This window comes from Idiotropiscis lumnitzeri, chromosome 6 (assembly GCF_059441095.1).
Source record: "Idiotropiscis lumnitzeri isolate Australia: NSW breed Sydney's pygmy pipehorse chromosome 6, RoL_Ilum_1.0, whole genome shotgun sequence".
NCBI lineage: Eukaryota > Metazoa > Chordata > Actinopteri > Syngnathiformes > Syngnathidae > Idiotropiscis > Idiotropiscis lumnitzeri.
The window spans coordinates 8,431,871-8,454,268 of NC_142396.1; the positions used below are offsets into that span (position 1 = coordinate 8,431,871).

At 41.1% G+C, this 22,398-nt stretch overlaps 1 protein-coding gene across 1 annotated transcript; it reads left to right on the top strand.

Annotated features, from left to right (window-relative positions):
* Positions 1–128: 128 nt before the first annotated feature.
* Positions 129–21,896, top strand: LOC148335071 (uncharacterized). Its single transcript, XM_088298065.1, has 5 exons — positions 129–287; positions 379–480; positions 15,519–15,605; positions 21,638–21,742; positions 21,810–21,896. Exons 1-5 carry the CDS (start codon positions 222–224, stop codon positions 21,894–21,896), a joined length of 447 nt encoding a protein of 148 aa, XP_088154191.1. The 5' UTR covers positions 129–221.
* The last annotated feature ends 502 nt before the right edge of the window (positions 21,897–22,398 follow it).

A 22,398-nucleotide genomic window follows, 5' to 3' on the forward strand; every position in this document is an offset into this window, starting at 1 on the left:
ATATGGGAAAAATCTGACTTCTTCAAGAAAGGCTGATACGGCCGTTTGCAAAATAAGCATATTTGACACTTGACTAAATCCTTGTAAGATAATCATGTAGATTGTAGACTGTTTTGGTGGTTGGCAAATGCTTTAGGTGTATTACAGCTGGTAGTCCAATAGGTGGCAATAATGGACCAAAACTAGTTGAGAAACGCCAAAAGAAGGAAAAAAGAAGAAGAATGCGTGGCTATTGTAGTCACACTTTACTACCAAGGTTCATCTTTAGCATGCCGAAAAAGGTGCAGGTAACGCAACACAAGCATTTGCAAACTGTATCGTAGTTATAGCAGTAGTAGTCGTTATGGCAACGAATGTGTGACGTATTTACTGTTTTAGCATATGGATGTCCTATGCCACAAGGATTTACAGCAGCAAAAGGGGCAAGATTCAATCTGCATTCTACCTCTGGCCACAACGCGACGCATGATTCTAATTAAGGTAAGTCTCTTTAAACGTAAAAGAAAAAAAATGTAGTGAGAAAAATCACATGCACCGTCCTCCGAAGCGAAATGACGTCACTTTCGGCGCGACCCGACCCCACGTGGGTTCTTAATTAATTATCTGTAGACAATTCGCCGGCTGGGTCTTCCCCTCCTTATGTAACCTCCGTGAATCGTATAAATGCGAATGTAACCCCACACACCCAGGAGGTAAGTATGATAATAAAAGATAAAAAAGTAGGTAAAGTAAGAAAATGCTGTAATAATATGATGTAATATATCAAGCGCCAGCGGGCATTACCACTCATCATTAAAAAATCTTTTTGTCTGTCTTTTGGTTTGAAACATACAGCCGAAATCATCCTCTTAATAATTGACCTCTTGTCAGCTTTGCATGGATTTGTATTTAGCGTGGCTCAAGTCGCCCCACTATCGACTCTGTGAGTGTGTGCTGAAATTTCAAAGATGCGTGAATTGAAGTCAACCATGACAACGGCGGCACGCATCCGACAGCCATGACAGACACTTCCTCGAGCGCAACACCATGTGACGGCAGCCAAAACATCACAAAATCGACAACACATGTACACGGGAAGTTTGAACCATTCGAGGCGAGGATCAAGCTTGTCGGGAAGTTGAAAGCTAGCGCGGCAGCGTTAAACTTGAACTCCCCTCTACACTCCACTATCAATAAAGTAATAACTATTTAAACCGCAGCCTTTCGATTTGAAAGTCCCACTTTCTGAAATCGTGATTATGTTGCAAATGCGATTCATCATTCAACCCTAATAATTTAGAAAATAGGTGATTATGTAAAGCTTTTTAACAGTAAAACTATCAGGCTGATGCGGAAAGAAACCAAAACAATTGTGTGAGTACCAGAAATAGGATGAGGCAGTGAAATGTTTGAATACTTATGTTCAACTGTTACCTCTTCCCAAAGAGCTAAATTAAGCTATCAAGCTGTGGTTGTGCTTTCATAAGTATTATTTTAACAATGCAATGGATGCTGATTTAAAAGGACTTGCTGGAGCAAGAACCTCAACCACAACCGCACTAGATTTCATGATGACACTTTCTATCAGTGGCAAAGATAAGAAACCCGACAATGAAAGTCAATTAGTGGCAAGCATGCAAATAGCGTGTGAGAACCGCGCATTGCTTGAGTGGGGTCTGTCTACATCGTCATATGTCAAAACTGTGGCTGCCTGCCAGCCGACTGTCTACAAAAGATATGAGACTGGAGATGAGGGCTGACAGACACTCAATTGTCATTCAGCCTGTCTGCAAACGTCCTGGGAATTCTTCCTCTTCAGTGCTTCCTCACCTCCCGGCTCCTTTGCTTTAGCGCATGCTAACACTATGTTGCAGAGTACACTCAAGAAAATCTCTCACACTCTCTTCCCGCTGTTGACGGACAGAGAGGTCAAAGAGTCACGAGCCCACAGAGTTGCTTGCAAGTAAACGAAAACTTCGGGGGGAAAAAACTAAACATGGACACTCAAATGCATGTCATAACACGTTATTAACGCAACTGGAGACTGGTTTAAATGTTTCATGTCTCTGTTAAGCATCGTGCCCTGCAATGCTTTAAAATACTTGTATTATATTATAGTAATTTGGATGGTTACACTGGTTTTTATTTGAAAGCTTCTGTCGTTGCCATGGCAATCCGGGATCGCCTTACTTTAGTGGTCGACACAAGTAATGTGGCGTTAGCCGTTTGTCGCAGGCTTGTATCAAACGCGATTTGGCGTACATTAATGTTTCACGTTATTTCACAATTTTATTTACATGACACCATTTTCAAAAGGAAACAGCTGAACTACACGATGCTAACTGCCATTTTGGCCGTTCACATGCAGGCACATTGCTATACTTTACAATGTCGTAAAAATGTTCAATTAAATAGCTCAAGTCCAAAAGTGAGGATCCAAAAAGATGTGTTAATCCAGTGCTTCTCAAATAGTGGGGCGGGCCCCGCTGGGGGTTGGGGGTGCATTCTTGAGGGGGTGCGTACGACCCTGGGGAACATGCTTTTTTCCCCGCTGTACTACTGTCAAGTGTAATTGCGCATCCACTCCAGTAGTTGGCAGTGGCGCTCTCATTGCCCGTTGTGCGCACTGAGTATTAATTAACTCTCCGATGTTGGTTTGTTTTGCAACGAAAATGCTATTATTTATAGTTCCTCACCAAAGCGTCTTCATGCCATTTAATGCCACTCACTTGCGACGTTTACAATAAAAGAGAATTACACCTTGTGTGTTCAAAAGAACCAAACAACTTTGCCTTAAGAATACCCGCGTTATCTTAATGCTATCACTGAATGAAACCACTAAATTAAATGAACAATTAAATCATGATGCACACACTGAGCGTTACATTCTCCGTGATTAGGTTGTTACTCAATGTTTCAATGTTGTTTTGAACCACAGTGGATTAAAACGAAACACTATTTAGAGTCTGGTCTTTATTTCTGTTCTGGGTGAGTGGACCTCTGAATAAAACAATGAGTAGTTTCCTACCAAAAATATTCAGCCACTATCACAAAGCACCAAATTTAGCTGAATATTTTTCCCCCTCGCCCTCTTTGTTCTCAGCAGTCGACTAAGTGCTTGCAGTTGTCAGCTGAGTGTACACTGGCTGCACTTTTAGCTAGCGGTGTCCTTCCTGTGGTGACAGTATGCCATGACGGATTTCCGTTGACTCACTTTCCTTGTAACCGCAATGGGTCCCTTAGATGGTGAAAAAAAAAAATGCACAAGTGCTTGATGTCATCCAGTTAAAGCTGTGGCTTCGCGTGCAGTTGGCAGATGATTTAAGCAGCGCTGAAAGGAGTTTGCTGACGAAATGAGCGGCGAGGTTGCGCTCAAGCTTGTACAAAGCAGCCCAATGGATGATGACTAAATAATGTCTGAATGTGTCAGAGCTTGACTTTCTCGTCACATGAGCTTTCTTTTCTCAAAGCAAAGCAAAAAAAAAAAAGACTAAACGAGCGTAATTATAAAAAAGGATATGCAGTGCATATAATGTCTTCACACTCCAGTTGAAATTCCAGATTCTTGTGACTAAAAAAAATGAGACCAAGACAAATTGTTTTGAAACATTCCCACCAGGATTGTGACCTATAACCTGTACAACTCATTTTTTTTTTGTGTTGTGTAAAAATAAACAACTATGATGTGTTTACACATATGTGCAAACCCTCTTAAAAAAGGAATGTGGTTGTGTTCAGGATTAACCCATCACATCAAAACTCATGTCAAATTATTTTTGCTTCCTTGCAGATGCAGAAGATTTTCCATTAACATTGACTAGTTTTTGGAACTGAAGGAATGCACAATACTGTCACCGCGCTTTCTCTGTAGCTATGGTGTTGTTTTGATGATGAGTAGTATTGAGTTTGCGGCAACAATATAACCCATTCCCCCCACATGTCTTTGCGAGATTTCAGATGTGGTTTTTTTTGTGCTTACATATGTTCTCTTAGTAATTTGAGGCTTCCATCTTGCCATGCTGCCTCATAGCCCATACAAATGAAGAGGACGTGAGATTGTTGTGACATGTACTTGCCAGAAATTCCTGCAGCTCCTCCAGTGTTGGTCTCTTGCCCGCATCACTGACTGAACAAGATGATCGAGAAAAAAAACAATCTTGGAGGGATGTCCTGTTCTTTGGTTGTGCCATATTCTCTCCATTTGATGAGTGCCTTCACAGTCCCATCTCCTGAACGATGCCGTTGAGAAATGAGATCCCTCTGACACTGTGGCGGTTATCTCCGAACCACAGCTCGTGATGTCCCTACAAAAATGTCAGGAAACTCCGACTAGAACAGAAGGATTTTTTATTTGGGGTTAATCGTTCAGTTCGGAAGGTGACAGATATGTGCTGACTCACTTAACACGAGTTTGAATGTGAATAAATAAACCAGTTATAAGAGCGTGTGCACACTTTTGCAAACAAATAATCTATTTATTTTTAAAATCCTCTTTTGAAAATATTTTTATTTCCCAATTAAGTTGCGCAGCTCACATTGATGAAAACATTTGAAGTGCTTTCTCTTGGTCTCATTCTTTTTATATCACATAAACCTGATATTTGAACAGGTCGTGTAGCCTGTACATCCTGCAAAATGAAACAACGTAAATTACTAACCCTGCAACCATTATTTCTGTTTCGCTGTGTAAGTCAGGCCCATACTTGGACTTTAAATACAGACATTAGTGGCTCATCTTTTCTAAAATAGTCTTCCACACTGCTGCTCTTATCCACTACTTTGCACATTGCACTTGTAATTGGTCGGCAATTATAGGCTGTGCATTAAGGAGTTGTTACTTAATTCATTAGACGTGGCCAAGTTGTAAAGTTCGTTCAGTCTAATAAGGCAGCACCTTTAATCACACTAGAGCAGGTATGCGTAGAAAGGCTGCGATTATAGCATCCTTGTGCGCGGCAAAGATTAGAATTCTGGCAAACGGGACCAGAGCAAAAACTCTGAATGCCTACTGCAGGGTGTCGTGTAATTCACCGAGCATGTTATTTTCACGCCGTGTTTATCCGCTTGATTAATGCCCATTGAACATTTGCATTTGAACATCACCTGAGGAGGACATAAATCTGTATCTGGCTTGCCGGATAGCAACGACGCAGTGCATGGCGGATAACGGCAAGTAAAAAATTGAAAAGGGGCTCAAGCTGCCTGTGAGGCCAGTTTAAGCAAACAACGGGACAGCTGGCAGAGAAATCATTGTGACTGATGATCTCAGTGTGAGACAGAAGCAGGTCCGTGGGCGGCTGGGAGAGGAACGGGCCTTTGTTTGTCTTTGTGACGCTTACAAGTCGACTGTGATTCTGGACGTGTTGCTTTTGTTTGCGCTTGCTTTGCCTTTTCTTGCTTGCCACTGGACTGTGACCCCTGGAAGCACCTTGCCTGAACATTGTACACTTGTTTCCCTCATGAGAAAGATCTGACCGTGTATATATATATTTTGTTAACATGTTTATTTAACAGAAAAAGTGCCCTCTATAGTATTGTCTTTGATTAAAACATTTAGTAATGACATTTTTTTGCATCAATTCAAAGGACATTGTGCTGCTCCTTCTGATGGGCACACCTTGGCCACCAGGGGGCAGTATAATACGGACGTAGATATAAAGTACATGGAGATGTCACAACCAAGGTTTTGCAGAGTATAAAGGATATATAACTTATTTTGTGTACATGTTGCGCCAACATTTGTGTTCAAATATCCATTGATTAAAGGGATGTGACATCAATGCTATTTGTTAGCCCATCTATGGCATATTACATTTTTTATAATTACCAGAACAGACTTTCCTATGGTAAAGCTGTTGAGGTGAAATCTCACTTTTATTTTATCTTAATTGTGACCAATTCGTATAACTAAGTTCACTTCTTAACTTTTATAAACGATAAAGACGACCTCACACTTTAGTCACATTTCTACTCTGTAAACAAATACAGTGCAGCTCAACCTCTGGTTTCCAAAGGTCATGGCTAACCATAGGCTTTGTTAAGCCAAATGGCGTCACGCTAACGTTAATGTCAGTGCAGTTCCAGCAGCATTTAAACAGCCTGCAATTCAGCCAAATCAATAATAATCAAAAATAAAAAAAACACCATTGATGTTTTTATTGCATACAAATGAACTCAAACTGTTATTGTTGTTACACTCTGCATCCTTCATTTGCTGCTGTTGTCTTAAGAGCGGCTTTCCTAAAAGCGGTGTAAGCTGTTAGACAATATAAGATGTTTTATTATAAACATTTTGTTTGTGAGTGTTTTGTTAATGTGAGAATCTACTGCAAGAGGTTATAATTTTTCCTTCTAGTCATGTCATCGTGTTCCCGTTAACATTTAATCTAAGCAGTTTAATGTTTTGTAATTTGTGCTTCACTTCCTTGAATTCATGTCATTTCTTGTCTCCTCTGCTCTTGTTGTTGGTTTTTCGTATGGAATAAGTGTTAAAGAACCAAAATGCATTCAGAGTCACGAGATTTGAGGTTTGATGTTTTGTCCATATTTCCCCAAAATATTTGTGAAATTCAAATTACGATCAATCAACTTCAGCTGTTTGCAGTGAATTCCGATTTCATTTCTATTGCGATGACACGAAGCCTCGCAGCATGTCCTCATAGCAACTGATCCAATTTGCTGGTCTCTTGTCTTTTATTCCGAATCACATCCACCCACGGGCCAGAAAACAGTCATGCAGCCAAATCGCAGATGGCATGTTTTGGCTATTTTCTCGGCGATCTGAGCTCGAATCAGAGCCGGCGTGTTTCTCCCAGGCCGCTGCGTGAACAAGACGCACATCAAGCGCTGAATCCTTTGAAGCGTGTTTGTGGAGCTGGATTTGCTGAGCAAACGCGGTCCACACAGAACCCCCTTGAATAAGCTTGTTTGGCTAGCATCCTCCGTGTTTGAACAGGAACTGAGTGCATTCAAATGCAGAACAGACAACACCCCTCCCCTCTTTCTTCCTCAATATAAGCAGACAAATATGTCCGCCCCGCTAGTTCTTCTTTTTTTTCCCCCCTTCTCTTTTTTTTCATCAGACTTATGCTTGATTGCGTGCCACCTCAAATACCTCACATCAAATTGGCTGTAACATTGTGGAAGCAGTGAAATGCTCGGATTCGTCACTGAGAACACAAAACAACTTCCAATTGACATTTGCTGGATGACAAGTGGAATCGTATAAATATCTTGCAACAGTCTCCTTCATGAGAAAACGTTTTTATTTGGAATAGTGGTGAAAAGAAGAGCATCGATCAAGGTCAACGTGAAAAGGGGACTTGATCCTTTTTTTGGGTTGGTGTTAAACCGACATGAAAATACAGCAGCAGGTTCATGATATATATATATATATATGTATATATATATATATATATATATATATATATATATATATATATATATATATATATTAGGGCTGTCAATATTAAAGCGTGAACTCGGAAGATTAAGATTTGAGAAATATTGAAAAATGCCATTTAGATCTTATTTAAAAATGAAAGAAAGCTATTAGAATAATCTTTGAATTAAATGTACTTCATATGTGGTGATTTTGAATAAATGAATCTATTACAAGATTCACAAATATTATTTGAAAAATGTGATTAATCGCAGTTAATCATGGAACTGTTTTGTGATTAATTAGTTAAAAAAAATGAATCACGTGACAGCACTAGTAGATAATTGAAGCTGAGTTTTGTAGATGTTGATAGTTGTGAGTAGGGCTGCCACAAGCTTTTACTTTTGCTAGCCGCCTAGTCATTATTAGTTAAAAAATGTAATGGAGGGGGCCACAATTTTCCATCAGCTCCAATGTGGGATGGGAGACACTGAGTTTGCCATCTTGTGGTGAACTTCGGTTCTGCAATTTAAGGTTGCTCAACTACAGTGTTGGTTTATTTAAAAAAAAATAACCGTGGGCCGCCAGTTGCTCATCCCTGTTTTAGATGAACAGAAAACGATGCAACGTTGTTGAATACTTTGTGTTAGACAGCCACAAACACTACATGTATCACAATTTAATCTGATTGGACATTTAGTGCGTGCGTTGGCTGATGCCATGAAATTATTGCTTTTCTTATTTTTGCATAAAAAAGCGTCAGAGACAAAACATGTTTCGATTTCCATACAAATCCCTTGGCTTTTAAAAGTTACTGATTATAGAATCTTTGACTAAATAAATGAGGCCGTTGCCCTTCCCAGTGAGTTGAGGCTTATTTGAAAGTAAAATGTGGGAAAATGCTGACATCTCTTTGTCTGCCCCCCCCCCAACACCACCGCAGACTGCATTTGCATCCTTGTCTCTCCCTCTCTCTGCCTCTTTTCTATTTACACTCTGCTTGGCTCGTTTAACTTACATGACCCAGTGAATACATAACCCAGGGCCATTCAAAACATTCGGAGTGCCTGTAGGGATAAAACTAAACCACATAAGCTGCAAAGGCTGCTGCACTGCCACCAGCCTCTTTGCCTCTTCTGTGCGGTTTCAAATGTTTTGGTTTTTTGCCTCGGAGGGCTCCACTCAACAAGCTGCATCAGTTCAACACACTTACACGGACGGAGGCTGCGTTGTGGCATTGATTTGGTAAAGCTCGCCCCTGTGCACAATTCATGGCTGGGCAATGATACGCAACTGTTAAAGGTTTGGTGGGGGTAGTCATTTTTATTTCCCCTTTCAGAAAACAGTCCATTTCTAGCTTAAGGCTAAACACGCTCACATTCAACTCTTCCATGACTGCATATAATTGTGTTTTGGCCACTTCATTTCACATCAGCAGCACATGCCAAAACATTTGCCTTGAACTAGCTGGTAGTTTCCATTAGACATTTATGGTTTCAAATGAGGAAGCTGGGGCCTTTAAAAATGGACCACCAGAGGAGCAAAGCTTGCCTATAAAATCTGACGAGTGTCGACGGCAAACCAACTGCAGGCGCAATTAGCGGTAGCCGGCCAGAGAGGAAAAGAAAGCTTTGGTGGTAAATTTGCAAGCAATATCGTAAACTCTTGTCTTTTTTTCCCCTCTTCCTCCAAGGACTAAATATATGAAAATGAGCGTTCTCTTTGTGTTTTATGTTTGCCTTGGTAGTTAACGTCATAGCTATTGTGAGGAAGATAAGAATGCACACAAGTTGGCGACTTTCACTGTACTTTGTTTTCACTGCAGATTCACAAACCACAAAATGCCCAAGTCAGTTTTTCAGTCTCTGGGATCCTGTTTTCAGAATCAGTCAGTACGTTTATGTGCACAAATGAATCTGTTTTTTTAAGTCTTAAATTGTTGGCTGTTTTATTCTTCTCCTTTTGCTAAAAAAATGACTCAGCATGGCTCATATCGTAGAGTGGTTGTCTGACAACCCAAAATTTGTGGGTTTGAGCCAGAGCCCATTAGGCTCCCAATATTGACTTCTTGAAACTATATACTGTAGCATCAATTGTCTGTCCAAACTCCCTTCTCCCACTCCTCGCTTTCCCCCGCCACCCTGCCCATCTTCCTCTTCTTCTCTTGTGAATTAAACGTTCTTACCGTCAAACCCCAGAGCCTGGAGCAAGTGCACAAAGCTCAGATGTTCAATGCCAGTCATGCCAGAGGAATTTGGTTTGCAGTCAAATACCCTGGGTGTGTTAATCCAGCAATTAAAAAGACAATGTTGGATTACGGCGTTTACGTGGGTTTTAAGAGCCTGGTTTGAATCGATTTATTACAATCGTTTTTTTTAGTGCATGTAAACAAAATCACTGAGTGGATGCAGCTCCCCTGCTCTGCTTTCCATTAGCACCTCGCCCTCAGCCTGGGCAGCTCAACGGCTGTTATCTCAATGATGTTCTAATTCTAGCCAAACACTTCTGTGTTTGACTCAATAGAGGCTGTGTAAGTCAGCAGAGTCAATATTAGGAGAGCACACAGGGTTGGTGTGAGGTAAAAGTGTATGTGTGTGTGTGTGTGTCTGCGTGCGCGCATTTGTGTGTGTGGGAGAGAGAAAATAGGTGTTTAAGGGCGCTCTCTGTGAGTGAACCTTGACTGCCTGCTCGCGTACTGACAATAAAGATCATAAAAAAAGGAAGCAAGCCAATTCCTGCTTACATTTGCCTCGCTAACTTCCTTTGAGTTCACCGACATTTCTTTTATCGCAGCTTTTTTTTTTTTTTTTTAAATATTCTTCACGAGGAAGTTATTGTTAGTCTTGAGTTCCTGCGGTCACTTCCATGGCTGCGGGCGCTCTTTGAGCTGAGTCGGGGCTTGCTGACGGCGAGCAGCTGATAACTTCATGTCAATGTTTTACTTCTCTTGATGGATCATGATAATTATGATGGCCAATGTTTGTTTTCAAATTATCAAGACCACAAAAAAAGAAAAATATATGGAATTCCCTGTCTTTATGAGGCACGTGTAATGGCAAGAGCTGCATGAAAATGTCTGCCTTTAAAAATATAGTAATGCTCTTTTTAATTGACATTGTTAGAGTGGTTTTTGAGTATCTTTTCATAGTAACTATATATATATATATATATATATATATATATAAAAAAGTATATATATATATATATATTAAAAAAAATATATATATATATATATATAAAAAAAAAAAATATATATATATATATATATATATATATATATATATATAAATATATATATATCTATATATATATATCCAGGTGTGACCCGTGCGTACCCTGAGGTTATAGATGTGGTAACCGAAAGACAACACAAAGGAAAGTTCCACAGTGGCCTCCGAGTTCTGCATCAACAGGAGCAGACAGTCCTGTTTGACTCAGCCTGAGGCCTTGTTAGCGGTAATAAACCGTGTAAACAAAGCTCGTCTGTGTATTTTAAGGTCATCGCAAACAGCAGCAATAACGCTCGCAGTCAGCACAAAGTAGTCTCCCTGATGTGGCAGCACAATCTCCCTATTTAAATCTGCTGACACGCGGAAACAGCAACATGAGCTAATGCACTACTTAAAGAGCATAATCGCTCTTTCCCTTACTGTTAATGAATGCTAATTAGGAGTCTGGAGCGGTTTCTGGCATGTGCTGGCTGGCCCTCTAATGTGCCGTATTGTTCTCCGCGCTTCAGCTCAGCACTAATGCTGCTGTGCCAGCTATTAAAGTCAGATAAGCGATCCATCTTTAACATTGCCAGCCAAAGCGACGCTAATAGCTCAGCCATTAAATTGTTCATTTCCATGGCTTTCTTTCATTGTTTTCGTCATCTCTATGTTCATGTGAGCGGAGTGTATGTGTGACACAATTCTGCCCATGGGCCATTTTCTAGATCTCCCAAAACAAATTTTCAAACAAGATGTCCATCAAAGTCATGTCAAGTCCTAAAAGGTTTTCAGGTGTGAGTCTTAAATGGTGAGATGTAATAATGTCACGTAATCCATGAAATGACTTGCTTGTAATAAGGTTAATCACATCCACACTTTTATCGAGCAGTGGGGGCCATATTAGCAGCCATATTATTCCCATTCCAGAGTCGTGTTGATTTTATTATTGATTTTAAGATCTGCCACTTATTCACAAGGCAATTTAGTCTACATAGGCCACAGAGAATTGGCAGAAAAGGTCGAGAAGCGGAAGTCAGAAATAAGGCATTTCCCCAAGCTCTTAATTTTAAAACGTGGCTGTGAGGTGCCACAACAACACGAAAATAAGCAAATGATGGCTGATTAAGCAGCTGCAAATGGCTGTAATTCCAGGATACTACAGACTGTTCATGTACTTTTTCAAGTTTTTTTTCTTACAAGGTCCTAAAAGCACAGTTAAAAAAATGTATCTCCAGCAGAGTCAAAGATGAAGGAAACATCCTGTTTTCTAACAATTTCAAATCCAATGGGGAGACTTCCTGATACTTAGTATATGTATCAGTTTTGTCCTGTTTTAATTTTGCCCGTTTCAACATTAGGGGGGAAAAAAAGGTTTTTGTTTTAAAGGGGAAGTCAACCCCCCCAAACATTCTTGGTAATATGTTCAATGTGCCTTCACTAGTCTAAACTTGGCATTCTGGGGACTATGAGTTAATAGCAAAATCCACCATTTTTTTTTGCCATTTTAGGAGGCGGCCATTTTGACACTTCTGTCGACTGAAAATGACATCACAGTTGCTCAGCGCTCAGGTAACGACCAATCACAGCTCACCTGTTTTGTGAAACTGAGCCATGATTGGTTGTTATCTGAGCACCGAGTAACTATGATGTCATTTTCAGGTGGCAGCATGTGTCAAAATGGCCGCCACCCCGAGATGTGCAAAAACGGGTGGATTTAACTGCTTAACTCATATTCCCCAAACGCAATATTAATCAGAATGTCGGGTTTCCAACTGTTGGCTTTGACTTCCCCTTTAAGAGTTACATAAATTAGATTAGATAACAAAAAAAAAAGGCACAGCAAATGAAGCACTACAACATATACAAGCTCATTTTTCATTTTGTGCCTGCTGAATGATGAATAAGCTGATATAACAACGAGAGAGAAAATCCAACAAGCTGACATTATTGCTCTTCCCACAGATGAAACCCAGGGAGTGTTTAGTTTATAGAGCATGCATGAATAATGGGGCTTGTGGTTGACCAGGCTCGTCCCGCTCGGTGGCAGCGCAACACGTGAAAAGTGAACATTTGATGTTGTGGGACTTTATGGCTTTTCATCATGTTTCATTGGACTTGGAGAAAAGCAAGCTTTGCCATTCCTACGCCTACAAAGGCCGATGGATTGAACAGATTCTGGCCTCGCTTACATTTGCTGGAAAGTGAACTCAGTGAGTCTGTTAATCGACCTTTCACTGCTGTTTATTCAAAATATGCGATGCAATTGTTTATGATGTATGGCGTTGGCAGCGGCGATTGCTTTGGCAAATGGCTGTCGCAAAATCTGACAGCAATTGATGATACTTTAAAACACTCTGGCTCTGTAACACAATACTTGGATGTTTATCTATACAAAAATATAGCATATTCAATTCAAGATTTTGGTGGTCCAACTAAAACAGTTTTATCCTCTTTTAATCAGAATAATAATTAAAAAAATGGTCCATGGCAAAACTGAATTTAAATTCACTGAGCGTCACATATCTTTAGGCTGGTTATTTCGGAGCGCTACTCTGACTGTAGCGGCACAGTGGCCGACTGGTTAGCACGATGGCCTCACAGTGAGAGACAGCATCGGGCGTGGGTTTGATCCCGGCTCCGGCCATCCTGTGTGGAGTTTGCATGTTCTCCCCGTACCTGCGTGGGTTTCCTCCGCGTTCTCCGGTTTCCTCCCACATTCCAAAAACATGCATGGTAGGCCGATTGAACACTCGAAATTGCCCCTAGGTATGAGTGTGAGTGCGGATGGTTGTTCGTCTCTGTGTGCCCTGCAATTGGCTGGCAACCAGTTCAGGGTGTCCCCCGCCTACTGCCCGAAGATAGCTGGGATAGGCTCCAGCACCCCCCGCGACCCTAGTGAGGAGAAGCGGTCCAGATGATGGATGGATGGATACTCTGACTGTTTGATTTTTTGGAAAATTCCGCATAAGGGAATTTCCTGTATAATGAAATGAACTAAACAGGGTTGGAAGTAAGAACTTGGTATGTTAGAACATGCACCATATAAAAGCAACATCTTATAGTATGAAAATATGTTTTGATTAAACTTCTTCTCGGGAGACAATTAAACGGTACTGTCTGGATGTTTTCATGCTTCATTCTTTGGGAATGTGATGTGAATTAAAGATTAGTCTCAGCATTAAATGCACATGATCTGTTCTGAAGTGTGCACAACACAACGTCGACATGCATGTGGAGAGTCTTGCCATGCGCGCGCCACATTTATTGCTTGCTTGTAAAGAAACCAGTCCAATGTACTGTAGCACCACCCGAGCGTGTGAATTCACTTCTTACACATATTGTGACATTACTGCGTCAATGACGAGCTTCCATATCTGTGTTGTTTATACAGTGATGACGTATGCACGTATGTGTTTATATAGCAACAAAATCACTATATTTTCTTAGAGAATGATATGCTCCAATGCTACAATAGTGCCAGAATTTTTGTTTTTGTTTTGACATACTCAAGCATGCCCCCATTGGAAAAAAATCACCATTTTCCTAGATGACCCCCTTAAATGGACTTTCCATTCAATGATATTTATGGAAATGGAATCAAGGATATGGTTCCAGGATGTGAATCTTAATTATAGAGTCGCCCGTCATTACAGAATTACCACCGTAAGGTTGATTATAGATGGCTTTGTGTGAAAGTGATAAAGATCAAATTGTGTGCTCCTTATGTTAATGGAAACGGCTGTTGGTGTGTCCAAACTACAAATTCCTCCGCACCTTCACTTAGCTTGGCTCACGTGTGAAGACCGATGAGCAAACTGTCCTGCTTATTATCTTGTACAAACGCCCAAAGGTAGGCTTTCAAATCTGGATATGAACGCTTCAGTCAGCCACTTTGAAACTCATTATCATCCACTGATGCGAAATAATTATGTACCTGACACCTTGTGTGAAATGCTACAAAACTAGTTACGAAACTATTTGCAACACATTTTAAAGGAAAAGAACTGTATAGCGACAGCCCGCGAGCTTTTTTTTTGTGCTACGAACCAGTTTCTCATTTTGAACCAGCGTCTATACAAATACATGATTCATTATACTGTACATCTCAACATAAGGATGTTAAGATGATTGACTTGTTCGTAATTATTGGGGTCCGTGCTCTCGTTTCTCTTTGAACGCTAGTCTTTTAATGCCGGGCGCGTGGCAAAGTAGTCGGGTGGCTTCATTTGCGAGCCTTTCACGACATTACGCAAAGCGGTTTACGTGTGCGAGTCAACGAGCAATAAACACTTGAGTAGGACTGCCAATATTGTCTCAGCTGTTGTTGTGCCCATTGTTCTCTCGTCACTCCCGCGGCTGCTCAACCCTTCGATAATCCCGTTTTCTCTCTGCATCTGTGTATGTACCCTCTGTCTCTCCATCTCAAACACACCGGCCGAGGCAGACGCTTGTCCTACAGCGCCTCGGTACTGTTTGAGGAAATTTTTCCTTGCCTCCTTTGCTAATCGGGCCCGATCACCTCATTTTCAGCTGGTTGGAACTGGTGGAAAATGTTTTATATATTCCCTTTCTCTCTCTCTCTTGCTCTCTTAATTATTGCATTGTTCTGCAGGGTTGGGGTTAGGTTCGGTTTCTGACTTATTGATGATTAGGAAATGATCTTCTAATGTCGCCACATGCTTAATCAAACAAGCCACTTGTACATCAATCACCCGCAGACAATCGCATATGACAGGTAGTCTTTGCTAGAGCTGTTGATTGACATCCGCCTTCCCGTGGAGACGCTTAGCATGCTGCGGAATGTGGCCTGACGCTAAAGGCAGAGCAGATCATAATGAAGCGCACACACCCACAGGGCTGAATGGCGCCACCGCTTCATACAACAGACTATCATCATTACTATTATTACTATCACCATTTTTTTCATTTGCTCTCTCATTTCTCAGATGGCTGCCAAAGCATCAGCAGAATATCTGCAAAGTGATCAGCATGCGCTTGCAGGAGGTGGCTTCCGGCAAGGCGACTGCACTGAGGTAAACTGCTGCAGGTGTGAGCATTTTTTTGGCGGACGGAGGAGGGATGGAAGGAGCGGTCCTACGAGGGTTAAGCACACCGACACCTCTGAGGCTCAAGATTTCTCAGATAAGGATTACACGCTTTACAAACGCCTCAACTCTGCCACGACTTCTATTGCAACTCACAAATAGCAGGCGTGTTGCTCTTGATCTGACCTCTGACAAGGATAATCCAGAAGCTTGTTACACCTCTTTAAGATGTAATTGCTTGCTGTCACAGAACAGGAATCTTTCCTCCCTTTTTAGAAGGACCGTAACAGCCAACAGCATCAATCTTCTTTGTGTAGCAGCTCATCAACCTGAAAGGGCGGATAAGTAATCTGGCAGATGAAAGATAGGAGGAAACCCTTGTGAGCCAACTCGGCCACATAGTGTAGATGGAGACGAGTAGTTTGTGGTGGAATTCTTTGTGTGTTTCTGGGCGGCGCCGCACTACGCTATTTGGCCTGGAGCGTAGTGGGAAGAAGGGTGCAGCAAGCTTAAGCAACGTAGCCGCTGGAGAACTGCGCTGCCTTGCTTGGCAGGCAGTTCGGAAGGGGTGTCACCTTCTGGCTGCCAAACCTTACTCGTCTTGAGCCAGTGCTCCGTTCACCCGCAGTGTGGCGGCAAAGCATTTTAGGAGTGAGTGATTTATATTGTGACAAACACAGGCCTCAATGTTGCGAGGAGGCAAATAAGATTTCATGATGTCATCCTGTCAACTGGATACCTGTGGCAGTGGCTTTGTATGAAGGGAAAGCAAATCCCAACAGATCTTGCAGGTGTTGCAGTGGCGAAAAAAATATTTCACATTTGTATTTAATTGTGGAAGTCAGTAAGTAGTGCTGTTCTTTTCTTACTGGGCATTTTCCCTGAGTTGCCATAGAAGGGCGAATGAATATTTGACATTTTCTTGATCGACTACGAGGACTACCTACGAATGAACTCCTGCTTGTATGGAAGTTTGTTATTGAGATGAATTATGGTATAGCTTAACATGCGATTAATCAAATATCAGTTCCCACACAACCAACACATTTCTTAACCGTCTGTCATTGATTCATCAATTAGTATCCCCTTCTCTAATAATTGAAATGTGATGGGACAGGTTTATGGGCACAACTGATTGCACACAACATATTCCGCCTAGCAACATGTTGATCTGCCGTAAGTGTCCGCTAAACTGATGTGATTTGCAGTTGTGTGTTTTCCTGGAATGGAGCCTACCTAAGTGGTTGGCGTCCCACCAATTGGTTTCACATTAAAAGTTTCTGTGGAGCTCTTTTTCCCAATGACCAATCTTTTTTAATCATTGTTCTAAATTCCCAAGCTCCAGAGAGGAGCTTTAGAAGTGGAGCTGTTTGATATCTGAGATGAAGGCACTAACTCCCCACCGCGCCCCCCCACCCCCCCTGCAGCACACTAGGCGAGTGTAACCTTATTTCACGCTGGCTCTCAAGTAGTGTCGAGAATTTGTGAGGCAGTTAGTGGCCGTCATTAATAACGACCCTGGCTGGCTTGACAGCTGCTGATTGGAATGAAGAGCAGCGCTAGAGCAGACAGCTACAAATTTCCCTGACAGCCATGTCTCCATTACCGGGCGTCAACTGCCAAAACAGCAGTAATCAGAGAAGAGAGAAAACATGCTTTCACACCGCGGACACCTTCCTGTTGCCTTTACTGTAAGGAAGCGTTAACACACCGACAAGCACATAAACACATAGTCTATTCCTTGCAGCAGTTATAATTTTCCATCAAACTGAACATCTGTTGATGTCTTGTTTTCCGAAGGCTGTTATTGAAGGGCAGCCCAAGCTGGTTTGGACCTCTTGCATGTGTCTATTAAAATATGCAATTAGCAACTATAGTTGTGGATAACAACAACAGCAGCCCTGTGTTTATAGCCACGATCAACGCTGGGCTTCACAACTTAATGATTGAAAAATGACTACAACCATCTTTATGGTTTTTGTAGGATGTCCAAACGTTAAAGTCTGTGTAAAGTGAAAATAATCGTCTTCTGATTTACCGTATTTTCCGGACTATAAGCCGCTACTTTTTTCCTAGATTTTTTCTTTTCGCCGCTTTTTGTGCAAGGCTTGCTTAGATGCTATCCGCTTCACTCTTGGTGGTCTTAATCGGCCATATCTTAACAATTCATAAATTGCGATAACATAATTGAATGCTTTATCTTCAAACATGTTCAAAGTATATAGAAACAAATCTCCGAATTCACTCAACTGGGTGTTTCAATTCAGTAAAACCTGTAGCCTCATATGGGACAACAGTGATATTATCTAAAATGACTGACCAGTTTGTTTTTAGCGAATGCTCGTCATCTTGGTGGTTATGTTGCGAAACCCAAAGGTTAAAGTTAGCATAAGATTGTGGCCTTAAATGGCTCAACATTGAACTGAAGCACAAGGCACAACATGTCTTTACAATGTGGAGCCAAAACCACAACGTATAACCGCCTAAAGTGTTATTAGCTCGAATGTCCCAGTCAGGACAGGTTGTTTACTCTCCAGTGCCCACAAATCACATCTCAATTACACTCAGGAATGTTGCTTCACAGCACATGCTGTAATTACCCTGAAATGTATTTGGTCTAACTAATTTTAAGTACATAAGTGTCATTTTTAGAAACTGGAAAGTGACACTGGATAGACTGCCGTGACATTGTGTCTTTATTTTCCTGCATGAGGTCAAAGATGTTTTGGCCAAATAAAGAAAATTCTTCCTGGAAGTATAAAAGTACACACACTGATTACATTGCAATGAGTTTCTGTCGTGTAATGTAGTAATTTAACAAAAATAAGCTTCTGCATCCTTCTTTGGACATAAATAGCAGGGAGGCGGTTATGTTATCCTTCTATTTGCATGTTGTGCATTCTCGCGTAATATGCTGATCATGAAACTACGGCTTTCATTGAGTAGTGCTGGTCCAGTTTTTTTTTTGTTTGTTGTTTTTTTTCAAGGGTGGAGTGAGTTAAAGTCTGTGGCCTTGAACATTTTAATCCCTGTAATGACAGAGGGCTTTTGCATGGGTCATCCTGTCAACGCTCGGCATCCACTCATCCCTGCTGCCCCTCCATGCAAGACATGAGATTATGTCAACACCATTTTGGAGTCATACATGCACACAATGTTGCGTCGATGTAAGTGGCATCACCTGGAAACAAAGGATTTAAAATAAAATACTATTGCATTCTACTTCAAATTATTTCGAGGACTATCCTAATTGTTCCTCCCGATATGGAATCAAACATTTTAAACATTGTTCCTGTCAAACTCATCAAAGGGAATGACATATTTAAAACAACCAGATAAACACTAAAGTCTGCTACCTCAAAGCTAACACACAATGAGAAAAACCTTAAATGGGCTGAATCACATAATGTGGCATTGTTATATTAAGCAATGAATATTTTAACTCAAAGAGTGGAGCAATACATGTAGATAATCTAACAAAACTCACAGTCATATATTCTTTACCCTTTGAAAAAAAACACTGATATTACTGCAATTTAATAATTCACTTACAGTAGTTGTGAAACTCTTCTTTGTTTTTGTCTCTGTATTATACTGCCTTCTGGGTCCAACACAACAAAAGGAGCTGCAATACATTTTTCACATTCTATTTAAATGTGCTATTTCCTCTATAATTTATGAAGAATATTATCTGAATATATTTTTCTTTAGTTTATTTGGAGTGTGGGGCGAGAGGCTGGAACGGATTAATGGCATTTCCATTCACTTCAATGGTGATAGATGATTGGAAAGAGAACACCAGGCTATTTACAAGATTAAAGTCAAATAAAATCCACTGCCGGCTAAAAATCACACCAAGGGGAGTTGTTGCTCGAGGAATGCAGTAGTGTTCTTTTTCTTTTTTCTTTTTTCTTTTATTATGACAGTAAGGTAGCATAAAGACCCAAGTCATCAACCACTGTTCATCCTGTCCCATTAGTGCCATGCTACCTTGGTGGATGGTAGTCGAGGATGCCAGTTAGTATCTGTTCATAAATGATGGCACAATATACTGTGGCAAAATATCATTAACTCATTGACTACCATTGACGGCTAAAGACGTCAAAGATTTTTTTTTTTTTTTTACTCGACTGGTCGTGAATGAGTTAAGATTGGAAGCTCGATTTTACTCGTGCCTTACACACACAGCTTGTGCAGGAGCAGCAGTCTTGATGTTTTGGGATAAACATCTAATCATGAATACAAAACTCTTACTCCATTCTTATATTTTTCTTCTTGTCTTAATCCTTGTTGAAGCTGGTTCTCCTTTTCCATAAAGCCAAAGGAAAAGAAAGAGAATTTCAATCGCCTACTTCTGTTTTGCACTGTGCCGTACTAAAGTCAGTGACATTCAACTTTTAATGTTCCATGGTACCTCGTACCCCATTTGAATATTTAGTACCAAGTTTTACTGATGGCCGGGCTATTTCGGAGCTTCAGCCTCTCATCTTCTACCAACTGAACAAACAAACAAGCCCACAATACACATCAATCCCCTGCAAGCACTTAGAGTTGACATGGACACACATGCATAAAGACTGCAGAGCCGCCACAGGAGGTGGCAGACAATCAAGAATGGGAGGCTTCATTTTATAGCTGCCGCTTCCTTGTCAGCTTTACTCCTGGCAGCAATAAAACACTCCATAATAAAAGCCACAATCCCGGGGAAGCAGCAGGACTGCAGCTATAGATAATCTACTCAGCTCACACGCCTCACATTGCGTTTGCATTTCCTGTCCAAAAATTCATCATGCAGGTTTACATCAGGTTTTTCTGGTTTTAAGCATAATGAAAAGCGCCGAGACAAAGCTTATCTGCTGGATCCACATGGGCAAAGCAATATTGTGACCTTCACTACCTGTGGGAGAACAAGCTGCTTAATTAGCAGCTCATATGTTGTCCAAACATCATCTCTGGAGAGGCGACTTAATTGAACCTCCAGGTAAAAACTAATAAGGGAATATCTGTTGAGTTGTAAAAGAAAATGTGCATTTTTATTACCATATTTTCCGGGCTATAAGCCGCTACTGTTTTCCTAGATTTTGAACGATGCGGCTAATACAACGGTGCAGCTTTTCTGTGGATTTTTCTTTCACCCGGAGCGGCGCTCTATGCTTCAGAAAATACGTTAAATAAATCTCGATTTTTTTTTTCTCTCTTGGGTCTGTTCTGTTTTAATTAGCAAAGTTGTTGTTGTTAAAAGGCACTGTTTTAACAATATGTTTATGTGCCTTTATATGCATTCACAGTACAAAATCGTACTGCACATGCAGTAAACATTTTTTTTAACATAGAAAACTTTAGCTTATAGCCTGGTAGGGATTGTAAGTGTTTTTTTTTTTTTTTTTTATTACTACATTTCTACAATTAAAATCCATATAAAACAGTATTATATTAACAGTTGAATTGGCGAGCGGAATTTAAAACATCCACTGCAATTTATGTCTGTCATTATGCAAAAAGTGGTGCAATTCAGGCGGTATTTAAATGAATGAAGCCATATGAAGCTACTTCCTGTCTCTGATCTGAAATAATTTTTTTTTCTTCTCCCTGTTCCGACATTGACAAATATTTTGGGATTGCTAATCTTACACTGGCCCACAAAATGTTCTGATTAATATTGTGTTTGTGGAATATGAATGAAGTAGCAAAATCTACCATTTTTGGCCATTTCTGGGTCGGCCATTTTGTCACTTTCTGTCGACTGAGAAGGACATCAGAGTTGCTCAGGGCTCATGTAAAAAACAATCACGGCTCTTCTGTTTTCTGAAGCTTGATCCCTGAGCAACTGTGATGTCAATTTTAGTCGACAGCAAGTGGCAAAATGGCCGTCCTCTGATATATAAAAAAATAAGCGGATCTTATTGCTTAACTCACATTCAGCAAATTCAATATTAATCAGAATGCCGTGTTTCGACAAGTGGGGCTGCATCAAACATATTCTTCTTAAGAATTTTTTTGATGTTGACTTCCCCTTTAAGGACTGGTGTCTCCTCCCTGTGACCTTCAATCAAGTGCCGCAGCACTGCCATCCCGAGTCGGCCCTACTTCCGTGCCTAGGTCTCCAAAATGCAGCTACAGCACTTGTCTGCTGACTACAGGTGTGCTCGGGAGGCGAGTTCACATCTCCTCTAATCTCCATAAAACCTTCAGCTGCTCTTGGCCTTTCTCTCCTCCCCTCCTTCAGCCTCATACGGCTACTCGCACCACGCTGATCACGCCAATCAAGCCTTGATTTAGAGTATTTACACCATCCTCTTGCCCCCGCTGCGGCTTTGAGGGAATGCGAGGAATGGCCCGCCCCGTCCTGGCAGGGAACACCCCAACTAAATGCAACCAATCAGCGGTGATGGGTGGACAGCCAGGCCACAGTGCACTTCTTCCCCTTGGCAGGCTTCCCTGCGGTGGCTCTGATCACGGCACAATGTTAACAACACGTGACCTGGCCTCACAGCCCGCAGTAATTGAGGTTACATCCCCGGCAATACCTTGATGAATAATTAAAAGGGCAGAAACAGAACTCAGAGTGACTTACTGAGTGCCTTGAGATCTAATAACGTGCTTGGACTGTATTAGGTAATCTATCCAGTGGTGCCAGTTAGTGTCTCTCTCTCTCTCACACACACACACACACACACACACACAACAGAAGCACACAATTGGGTCAAGGTAAAGGCGACATGACCGAATCATTATCAGGGTTGAGTTCTGGTTAAAACTTAATATTTTCCAAGTTGGGTGG

Excerpts from the sequence above, each read along its gene's own strand:
- LOC148335071 (XM_088298065.1), top strand. The coding sequence starts at position 222 with ATGCGTGGCTATTGTAGTCACACTTTACTACCAAGGTTCATCTTTAGC. Across the intron at positions 481-15,518 it reads GACGCATGATTCTAATTAAG|ATGGCTGCCAAAGCATCAGC; the intron begins GTAAGTCTCTTT and ends CTCATTTCTCAG. Across the intron at positions 15,606-21,637 it reads GGCAAGGCGACTGCACTGAG|GACTGGTGTCTCCTCCCTGT; the intron begins GTAAACTGCTGC and ends TTCCCCTTTAAG.